Source organism: Xiphophorus hellerii, chromosome 10 (assembly GCF_003331165.1).
Source record: "Xiphophorus hellerii strain 12219 chromosome 10, Xiphophorus_hellerii-4.1, whole genome shotgun sequence".
Classification (NCBI taxonomy): domain Eukaryota; kingdom Metazoa; phylum Chordata; class Actinopteri; order Cyprinodontiformes; family Poeciliidae; genus Xiphophorus; species Xiphophorus hellerii.
Genome location: NC_045681.1, coordinates 26,114,541 through 26,125,730, shown reverse-complemented (window position 1 = coordinate 26,125,730; position 11,190 = coordinate 26,114,541). Strand labels below are relative to the sequence as shown.

General features: G+C 43.0%; 1 protein-coding gene across 1 annotated transcript; it reads right to left on the bottom strand.

The window, feature by feature from the left end:
• Positions 1-7,311: 7,311 nt before the first annotated feature.
• Positions 7,312-9,927, bottom strand: LOC116727491 (EF-hand domain-containing family member B-like; the record flags this gene model as incomplete). The annotated part of the gene is made up of 3 exons (XM_032574950.1): positions 7,312-7,547; positions 7,684-7,864; positions 9,787-9,927. Coding segments are annotated over 3 exons (558 nt in total), but the record flags the coding sequence as incomplete, so codon positions are not given.
• Positions 9,928-11,190: the final 1,263 nt, after the last annotated feature.

Genomic DNA, 11,190 nt, shown 5'->3' with positions numbered 1-11,190 from the left:
AAACAAAAATTAACTGTCTCACAATTCACACACAATGTAAGAATTAACAAATAACTGGTAAAAAAAAACAACAAAAAAACTAATAAACAAGAACAGCCACATTCTCACTTACATCATTTATGATGATTAATGGTTGTTTTCGATTGCATTTAGTTTTGTTATTGCTATCGGGTAAAAACCGTCTCTGAGACGGTTGGTTCATGTTCTGGTTGCTCTGTATCTTCTGCCTGAAGGCAGCAGTGTGAACAGAGAATGTCCGGGGTGAGAAGTGTCCTTTGTGATGTGTTGTGCTTTTCTTAGACAGCGGTCGCTGTGCAGGTCCTCCAGTGAGGGGAGAGGGCAGCCAATGATTTTTTGGGCTGTATTCACAACCCTTTGGAGAGCTTTCCTTTGAGCCGTAGTGCTGCTGTTAAACCATACGCAGATACAGTAGGTCAGTATGCTCTCTATGGAGCACTTGTAGAAGGACACCAGCAGCTTCTCCTTGATGTTGTTCCTCCTGAGAACCCTCAGGAAGTACAGTCTTTGCTGGGCCTTTTTTATCAGCTCGAAGGTGTTCATGTTCCATGTGAGGCCCTGCTCAATGTGGACCCCCAGGAAACGGAAATCAGCTACCCTCTCCACACATTTTCCCCCAATGGTTAGTGGTGTAATGTCCGTTTTATTCCTCCTGTAATCTATTATGAGTTCTTTTGTCTTTGAGTTGTTGAGGAGCAGATTGTTCTCCCTGGACCACTGCAACAGCCGCTCCACCTCTCCGCTGTAGCTGGACTCGTCGCCTCCTGAGATGAGCCCCACCACCGTGGTGTCATCAGCAAACTTGATGATGGTGTTGCTGTGGTGGGCAGAGGTGCAGTCGTATGTGTACAGACAATAGAGCAGGGGGCTCAGCACACAGCCCTGTGGAGAGCCAGTACTAAGGCTGAGGGCAGTGGATGTATGTTTTCCCATCCTAACTCTCTGCTGTCGGTTGGTTAGGAAGCTCAGAATCCACATGCAGGTGGAGTGAGGGAGACCCAGGTCCCCCAATTTGTCCACCAGTCTGTGAGGGAGGATGGTATTAAAAGCAGAGCTGTAGTCTACAAAGAGCATCCGCACATAGCTCCCCTGCTGCTCCAGATGTGACAGAGCAGCATGGAGGGCCGTGATCACAGCATCCTCTGTGGATCTGTTGGCTCTGTAGGCGAACTGGTGGTGGTCAAAGCCAGGAGGGAGAAGTGCTGTGATGTGACCCCGGACCAGTTTTTCAAAACACTTCGTCACCACAGGGGTTAGTGCCACTGGCCGGTAGTCGTTGAGGCAGGACATGTGAGATTTCTTGGGTATGGGGACTATGGTGGAAGATTTCAGGCAGGATGGGACTGTAGACAGGGCTAGGGACTGGTTGAAGATCCTGGTGAAGACTCCAGCCAGCTGATCGGCGCAGTCTTTCAGGACACGTCCAGGGACGCCATCAGGTCCAGCAGCCTTCCTTGGGTTGACAGCCCGCAGTGTGCGCCTCACCTCGTGCTCCTCTACAACAAGGGGTGTGGTGTTGTGGGTCGCTTGGTGTAGTGTGGCTGCCTCTGTTGGCTTCACCTCAAAGCGGGCAAAGAAGAGGTTCAGCTCCTCTGCCAGCGTGGCGTCGCCTTCTGCAGCTGCGAGGTTGGTCCTGTAGTTGGTGAGATGCTGGATTCCCTGCCACACCTGCCTGCTGTTGTTGCTGGCAAGGTAGCCCTCTATCCTCCTCCTGTAGTCAGACTTAGCCATTCTGATGCCGCTCTTCAAGTTAGCTTGGGCTGTACTGTAGACGGTCCTGTCCCCAGACCTGAAGGCGGTATTCCTGGTCTTTAGCAGTCGCTGGACCTCTTGAGTCATCCAGGGCTTCTGGTTTGGGAAGACCAGGATGCGTTTATCCACAGCTACAGTGTCAATACAGTTCTTGATATAGCACAGTACACTGTCTGTAAAAACCTCCAGGTCCTGATGTTCAAAAACATCCCAGTTTGTCCTGTCGAAACAGTCCTGCAGCTGCTGTGTCGCATCCTCGGGCCAGGATTTGATGGTTTTGGTGATGGTTGGAGCAGTTTTCCTGAGGGGGGCATAAGCAGGAATTAAATGCAGGGACAGGTGATCCGACTGACCCAGGTGAGGAAGTGGTCTAGCCCTGTAGCCTAGCTTGATGTTGGAGTAGACTTTGTCCAGAGTGTTAGCCTCTCTTGTAGCACACTTTACATGCTGGTGGAACTTGGGGAGCGCCGTCTTCAAGTCTGCATGGTTGAAGTCCCCCGCTATGATGTGCACAGCATCTGGATAGATGCTCTGCAGATGGCTAAGGCTGCCATGCAAAAGTCCAATAGCTGTTTTAGCATTAGCATCCGGTGGTATGTAAACAGCGGTTACCATGACTACGGCGAACTCTCTGGGGAGGTATATTGGTCTGCATCTAACAGTCACATACTCCAGGTCTGGGGAGCAATGGCTGATGACAGTCGCTGTGTTAGTACACCAGGTGTTGTTCACGTACACACAGAGCCCTCCTCCTCTGCTCTTACCGGAGTCTTTCGTTCTGTCACGGCGCTGTACTGTGTAGCCTGCTAGCTCGATGGCAGAGTCCGCTACATCTGGATGCAGCCAGGTCTCCGTGATCAGAAGAATACAGCTGTCCTTCACTGCGCTGTGAGATGCAGACTGTAGTCTCAGTTCATCCATCTTGTTTGCAAGGGATCTGGTGTTCAAGAGAAACAGGCTGGGGAGCGGTGGTTTGTGTGGTTGCCTCCATAGCCTAGCTAGCACGCCGGCCCTGCAGCCCCGCTTCTGCCTTCTCTCTCTACGCCGCCGTCGCTTCCTCCCTGCTGCGATGGTAATCCACGGCGCGCCGGGGCTCCTCGCTATGTCCCCCGGAATATTGAACAAGCGTTGAAAATCAACTGTAACATCTAGTTCGTAGCGGGCACCGATCGTCAGGAGATCATCCCGACTGTATATTTTGTTTGTCCGACATGACGAGTACGGAACACAAATCAACACGTACACAAGCAGCCAAACATATCACCGACCGAGAGAGCAATGAGTCGCTGCAACTGCATGCGCCGCCATCTATATATAATGAGGAGATATGAAGCCTGCCTTACCTAGCATGCAGCGGGAAGTCTGAACTGGAAGGAAAATAACATGATGTCAACCAGATGAGGGAGGGCCCTTTATATACCGACAGCCAGCTCCTCAGCCAATGACATTCAGGGACTGGTCTAATGTGTTCAGACTACCTACAAGGCACACTGCCATATTCCACCCCCCAAATCGACGCCCCGATGATGGTGAGCTAACTCAACACCAAGGTCGAATACCTTGGTGTTGCACACATGCACACATGGTACTAGATGAAGGTGTTTGTCTCATTGCTGGCCTAGGAAAATTGAGATTATGATGCTGCCCAGCAGTTAATCGTGCTGATTTGCACACAACACCTCACTGAAACCACACTCTGCCTCTGGCACAACTGGCAATGAGGTAGGTTGTTTTGAGGTCACACTAGAAGGAACTAAGGCTAAGTTCTAAGAACTAAGTTCCTGAAGTCCTAGGAACAGGACTGGAAACCACAGCAGCAGGTAGGGCAGATGGTATTGGCTCTTGAGGCCATGGCCTTAAAAACAAATCACGCTCAAAAGACAGCTAGTTATCTGAAATGAAATGAGGTTCAGAAAATGCTTCAACAGGAACTGGATTAGGTGAATCAACACCACCCAGGATCTTCAGCCACTGAATACACTGCACCACCTTCTCACCAGTTGACTGATGAGGGGTGATGTTGTATGCATAAAGCAAATGGGGCAAACAAGCAGTCCAGTCACGTTTCCGGGATGTGGGCAAAGCTCTCAACAAGTTGTGAAGCATCCTGTTAAAATGTTTACATTGCCCATTACCAGCTGGGTGGTAAGGAGTGGTACGAGATTTAATGATGCCATACAAACTACAAAGCTGCTTGATCAAAGTGCTCTCAAAATTGCGGCCCCGGTCTGAATGGATGCATGCCGGTACTCTGAATTTTGTAAAGTAAGTAGTAGTAGGCTACCTCATTAAAATGTAACTTTAGGGACTTTATGATGAACAAAACAAAGTTCTGCTTGTCATGTCCTCAACCTCCATCGCCTTATTGGAGTCGACATTCAGTTAAACTCCTCTTCACAATGACCAAACAGACAAGAGGGCTTACGTTGGCTCTTTACTGAAGCCAGTTGGAGTAGGGTAAAGCTGAAAAATGAACATACAAACTTCAGAAATAATACACAGTAGCAAACAATACAGCACTTAAATGTACAATAAATTTACTCCAGAGAAAATATTTAGCTCAAGGCTGTAAAAGTTTGTATAAAAGAAATGCTGCTTTCTTACAACCCAGCCAGCATGCATGAGTGGGCCCCACTTGGGTTTGTTGTGGGCTACATGGGTAACGAGTGGGCATGGGTTTTATCTGGGCAAACTGCATGAGACACATATCCCTAACCCAGCCCACATGGGACCCATATGGCCTGGCCCATTTGGGCTAAATGTATGGGCCCTATTCAGCAATAATGTGGGCTAACTGGGAATGGGACAGAAATGGGCAACACTATGTGGGGCCCATATGGTTTCAGTATCATGGGCCCCACATAGGAAGCCCATGTGGGCTGACCACATTGAACCCACATGACATAAGTATGGGCTGACCGTACATGGGTTGGACCTGGGCGTGGATATGTTGGCCCTAGTTCTTTTTTATGTGGGCTAACTGGGAATGGGACAGAAATGGGCTACAAAGTGTGGGGCCCATGTGGTTGTACTATCATGGGCACAAAATGGGAAGCCCATGTGGGCTGACCACATTGAACACACATGACATAAGCATGGGCTGACCGGACATGGGTTGGACCAGGGCGTGGATATGTAGGTCCTAGTCCTCTTTTATGTGGGCTAACTGGGAATGGGACAGAAATGGGCTACACTGTGTGGGGCCCATGTGGTTTCAGTATCATGGGCCCCACACAGGAAGCCCATGTGGGCTGACCACATTGAACCCACATGACATAAGTATGGGCTGACAGTACATGGGTTGGACCTCGACTATTAAATGTAGGCCCTAGTAGATTTTTATGTCGGATAATGGGACAAAACTGTTTAACATCTTAATAGACAATGTGGTTAACCTGTCACTTTCAAACTTTTCACTATATGTCAAAAGCAAACGCTGCAAGAGCAAGAATATAAAAATTTGGGAAAAAATTACCCGAAATATCAGATTGATGGTCTTTGCCAAGGCAATTTTTACTCAACTGGCCTCTAATGGAGTTGATATAAGGTGAATTGTAGAAGCAATTGCATAAGCTTTTCTTTCTACAAAAGGATAAGCTTTCCTTGGATGGTTACCTCGTCTTGGAAGTCACCAAGGTGTATTGTATTTGAACCTAAAACATGCTCACTATATGATCTCTGTGTCTGACTCATTTACTAACACTGACATGACACTAGGCTTCCAAAAAGACCAGGATATTGCCATTAAAACATAATGCTTCAGTGCTTTATTTTTAAAACAGTTCAGTATTGTTCTAGCTACACTTTGCACCCCTAATGTTTTTTCTTTTTATTATTTACACTAGAACAGTCCAGTCCAGCCTGGATGTCATTTTTGTGACATCATCTGTTTTAAATATGCACGATGTACATGCAATCTTCTGCTCACTCAAAATTAGGTTCAGATCTGGACTTTTCACCTTGCTTTTTCTTTTATCCAAAGGGTTTATTGCAGCTTTTTCACAACAGGATTTAATTCTTATTTGGAGAAATTGTTCAGATCAATCAGACCATTGTGAAAAATATTACAAAATGTTTAGAAAATAAATTCAAACAAAATGTCATGAAGTGGTGCGGTGAGGGGTGGTGAGGCAGACGCAGCGGACCCAGGTAAGAGGAATAATGAAATTTAATGAGGAAAACGCACAGTCCAAAACAACCGGCAGCACGCACATTGACAACGAATTGACAAGCGACAGACATTGACAAGGACCCGACGAGGAACAAGGAACACAGGTGGAGTTAAATACACAGCGGGTAATCACAAAACAAGACACACCTGGGAACAATCAAGGGGAGGACAGGACAACGAAGAGACTCAAGGACACAGAAAACTCGAAATTAACACACAGAAAACACAGAACACGACACAAAACTCATTATCAAGTGAGAAAGACTAAAATTTTGAGCTTTTGTTTTTCATATATCTGCAAACATTTTCCAAGTTGTCAGCATAAATAAAATAAAAACTTAACATTTCTATTAATGATTAATTTTATATATTTTAATCTGGTTGCAATGATCTTTTTAACCTTTTTGTTGCTCTATAGCATCGGTGTCAAACTCCAGTCCTCAAGGGCAGGTGTCCTGCAACTTTTAGATGTGCCTCTGCTGCACCACAGCTAAATAGAATAATTAGTTCATTAAGGCTCTGGAGAACCGATCCACACAGGTAATTAAGCCATTTCATTCCAGGTTTTTGTACCTGTGGCACATCTATAAGCTGCAGGAGACCTGGAGGACTGGAGTTAGGGGTTGGTCGGTGGAGTAGTGTGAGGTGGAGCGGCAAGAGAGAAGCGTTTGTTGGTTAAAGTGACGGAGGTGTATTTTGGAGTTACTTGTAGGTTATTTTAAACAAGGAAGTGCGATGGATGAATGCGAAGAATTAGATGACTCAGATAATTGTAGTATGAATAGTGATTATTGTAAAAGAAGTGCAAAAACAGGAGACTGGCAAACAGTGAACTGAGGAAATAAGAAAAGGAAAGGATTTGAATCTGATGAAGGAAAAAGAGAGGAAAATAAAAGGAATGAAATTAAAGTGATTCTTAGATTCCAGTACCCATGTGTTTTGAATCCTTCAAAGCAGTTTTGAGGCATGGTGGTGGGACCTTAAACTGCTGCTGCGCAAGTTAACTCAACAGGTTGTTGCTAGGCAACCAAAGAATGAGCAAGTGGTTGCTAGGTAACCAAAGAATTTGTGGCGTTTGCTCATCAAACTAATCTTGCTTGTCAGCTAGCTGTGAGAGGCTGAGCGGCTAAAGCCTTTTCCTCTGCCTACATCTCCCAGAATGCTGTGCAGTTCTGGATAAATTCAGTGAAATTATTGAAAATTCTATCAAACTTTACTATTCTCTATTTGTATTATGTCTCTATAGCAATATATATTCTTATTGATTTATTGCTTAGTCCTATCTACTACTATTAAAGCTTTGGTTTAATCAATGACTAATAATTAAATTAGCACTTTGTAGATAATCTAGAGTAAATACACAGTATCGGTCAAACCAAAAGCCCTGCTCTGGACTCACTAGGTGTGGGCATCTCATCACTGGTGGAGGATACGAGGTCTGAATCTGGTTTGTGTTTCCTGATGGTCCTGATAATATTCTTTGAGCTGCCTGGCTCCACTGGCTCCATGTCGTCAGGCCCAAACAAGGCCAGCGAGGGAATAAATTTAGATAAATCTGATGATATCTTGTCGTTCATACTGATTGGCGGTAATCCGAAATAATTCTCTGCAGGAGACAAGAAACAACACCAGAAACTTAAAACTGAATCAGAGTTGAGAAAATAAATTTTTAACTCTGTGTAAGGGACATAATGAGAGGTGGTATGTGGTTTAAAGCTGAGCCTAAGTCTTCTTTCACTGACCGCGGATGGGCATCATGTCCTTATATGTTAGAAAATTAGCCAATTCCACGAGGTTGAGGAATCCATCTTTGTCTACATCGCAGTACTCCATCAGTTCATCCAGAAGTTTGCCATTCAGGGCCAGCTTGAACTCACGACAAACTTCCCACAAATCTTCTTTACCAATCAGGCCCCTTCCTTTCTGGAAAGCAAAAAGAAACACCACAGGCCTTTTCTACTGAGATATTTTTACCTAACAATAACCAATAACTCTACAATGCTTCCAAATGTGTGGCCTGAATGTGTTATTCCAGGTTTGGAATAAAGTCAATATGATGGCTTTCATATTTGGGTTTAAAAGTGATATACATATACATATTGCAGCACATTATAAAGCAAACTAAATTTATGTGACTTTCTTGAATCCTGAAATTATTCTTTAAAAGTTTGTGGAATAATGGAGCCAAAATTACAGCAGAAAACAATTGGATATTGTCCACCATGAGCAGAACTGTGTCGTAACTTTACTATTAGCTTCTTTCAATATAAAACTTACGAAGCTTTAACAAAAACCGCAGGTTTTGTGTCTGCTTCTGGTGAATTTTTGGAGAAAATAAGCTAAATTTTCAGAAAGTGAAGTTACGGTGGGCAGAGTAACCAGAAATTTTACTCCAGCAAGAGTAATAAAACATCATAATAAAATTACTCACGTAAAAGTAAAAATTACACCATAATGAGAACACTCCTGAAAGTAATTTTTTTTCAAAAAAGTTACTCAAGTAAATGTAGTGTAGTAAATGTAATTAGTTACTACCCCAAAGAATCATAATCGTTAATTTCTGATACTCTTCAAGCTGACAAATGTTAAGGAATCATGGCTATTTTTGATGGTTTAATATAGTTAAGCTAATGCCATGTGCGTTTAAGTAGACCAACATTCCATTTGGACAAAAGCAGATGCAAGGCAGGAGTTCACAGATAAACATTCTTTTGGCAAGGCTGTAATTTAGACCAGCCATAAAACACAAAGCTCTTGAAAGGTTTTAAATTAGGAGGCCATAAAGAATATCTTCCCCGGCTCGCAGGTCAGAGGTCGGGGGTTTCTCAGGAGTTCAGAGTTGCATCTGGAGTTGACCACAACTTAGGAATCTTGGAAAACACTTAGTTTAATTTCTGATATACCTCTTAATATTAATAGCAATAGTGTGTTAGATTAAAGTATATTACCCAAGATACAAATACTAATCTAGTAAATGGAAATGTATTTGAAAATGTACTAACTATGACAATATTGGAACCCAAAAGGGAATGGTTTGAATGTTATGTTTTACAGGTTGAAAAAGACTTCTATCTCATTATTGTTTGTGATAAGGTAAAGATTCAAATCTTTGGAGAAGCTGACTGCAGAGGAGCAAGATAGGTTTTGTGAAAATAACTTATAACTTTAATAACTAGAATGACTCTTGATATTTGTCATTAAAACTCAGGGGAAGGTCTAAGTATTTTCCAAGGTAGCTCTTGGTTGGTCAAAACAGAGGTACGCCCTATTTGCATATATTAACAAAGAGAAACGCCTTCACTAGAAAAGGGAATGCTCAATAATAAGAATTCAGACAACTGCCCTGTTTTGCTTTTATGCATCAGCTGTCTCCAAAGGCGCCTTTGTTCTTATTCCTTTAATTCTTTTGTCTCAGGTAAAGAAATGTACTTTTGTGTACTCTGAAGTTTTCTTGTTAAATTCATACGGTGTTTTCTATTGAATTAAACTTTGTATTTCTGTGACGTCATCGTGCCTTGCCGTTTCCTTGCCGGCCGTGACTACATCCGCTCGGGACCCGGGCATCCAGGAGGAAAAGGAGAGCCATGCTTTTTCCAAAATTTAAGCTAACCTATTAACTTTCCTCCTTAATACAAACCAACAATGTATCTTTGTCTACAACAAAGACAAGATGCCAGATATAAAAACACATTAAAGAGGGTAAATAAACAATTAAGAAAATCTATAGCTTATATTGATTAAGTCTGTGATAGTGAGATTATTTAGATTACCTTCCCTCTGCAGCACGTGTGAGCCGAAATAAGATAGAAAACTCAAATACTTGCCTGCATTAGTCTCATCCATACCTTGTCATAATATTTGAAAGCGTGCAGCAGACTGGGAAAGTTGTTAAAGTTGACCCTCTTGAGGAAATGTCTCGCTACACCAATCGCGCTTCGCTGCCAATCTGGACCTCGAAGAAACGTCCCCGGCTCAGCGTTGTGAAGAAGATCTCCAGCTCCTGTGGAGGAAAGAAAAGTGCCAATCTCTGCTTCCCACTAAGAAGTTTCCCAATTTGTGTTTTAGCACTTAGAAAGGCTTTTTTACAATATGGACCCATTGGAGAGGCATATCCAAATGTGTGGTCAGGTGGAACGGGCAGAGGACATTTCTTCCTACCACCACTGGTGGATGGATAAAGTCAAACATCAGGAACGTTGGACATGAGGGAAATTAACCAAAGAACAACAGAAGCCTACACGAAGATGGTGTTGCCAGTTTCCAATGCCAACTTTTCCTTGTTTCCAGATCTCTTCCAAGCAGGATTTGGATTGTGAAACCTGCAACAATATATTAACAGAGAAAAACATCTGAAGCTAAAAAGTTACTGAAATTCTGTGTAGGTCACACTTGTGGCTAAAGTTTGGTACAGAACTTACTTGTGTGATTCTCCTAACCAGTGAACAATTTTGGCAGTATAACGGCCATTGTTGCAGTGTGGTGTGGGATCCCCAAACGTCTTGTCTTTATGGACGCCACTAAAATCAAACCTTCCAATGTTCATGGCTGACAGTAAGTGAAATAGACATTATTAAAAGGTTTCACTTCAGAATATGCACGATTCATCAACAAAATCAGAATAGTGACTAAAGATTAGTGCTTTCTGTCCTTCCTGACCTATCGCCAACTGCTCTGCTGTTTTTGGAGGGAACAAGACTTCACCCATCTCATATTCTGGATGAAAGAGATGCGGGACAAAATTCAAAACTTCAACAATAGCTATGATTATTGCTATTAAGAGAGCTAATACAACATTTTGAAGAGACTAGAAGAGATTGTGGTTTGGCATTTTTAATTTTCTACATTTACGGAGACAGATTGAGGAGAATGAAAGGTTTCTGTTACGCATATAAATTAGAAATAGACTAAATCAATTTTGCTTAAATGCAAACATTTTTTTTAAACAATATTTGTAATTATGCTTTTTTTAAACACTTCTTCGAAACACAACATCCTTTTTAGAAATGTTTTTGTTCATGCAAAAATCACTCAAAATTTTGCGGTATGTAATCTAAGCCTGTATCTATCAAGATACACGTCTGAAAAGCACCAAAAACAAAGAAGGACGTGATAGGTTTGTATTTGTGACATTCAAAGTTGAAAACTCACTAATTAAAAACAATTCCAGCAACCAAAAGCAGCCAAGGGTCGACCACAATGCCTGGCTCTAGGAGAATGAAGACTTTCTCAGGTGAGGTTTGCCAAAATCT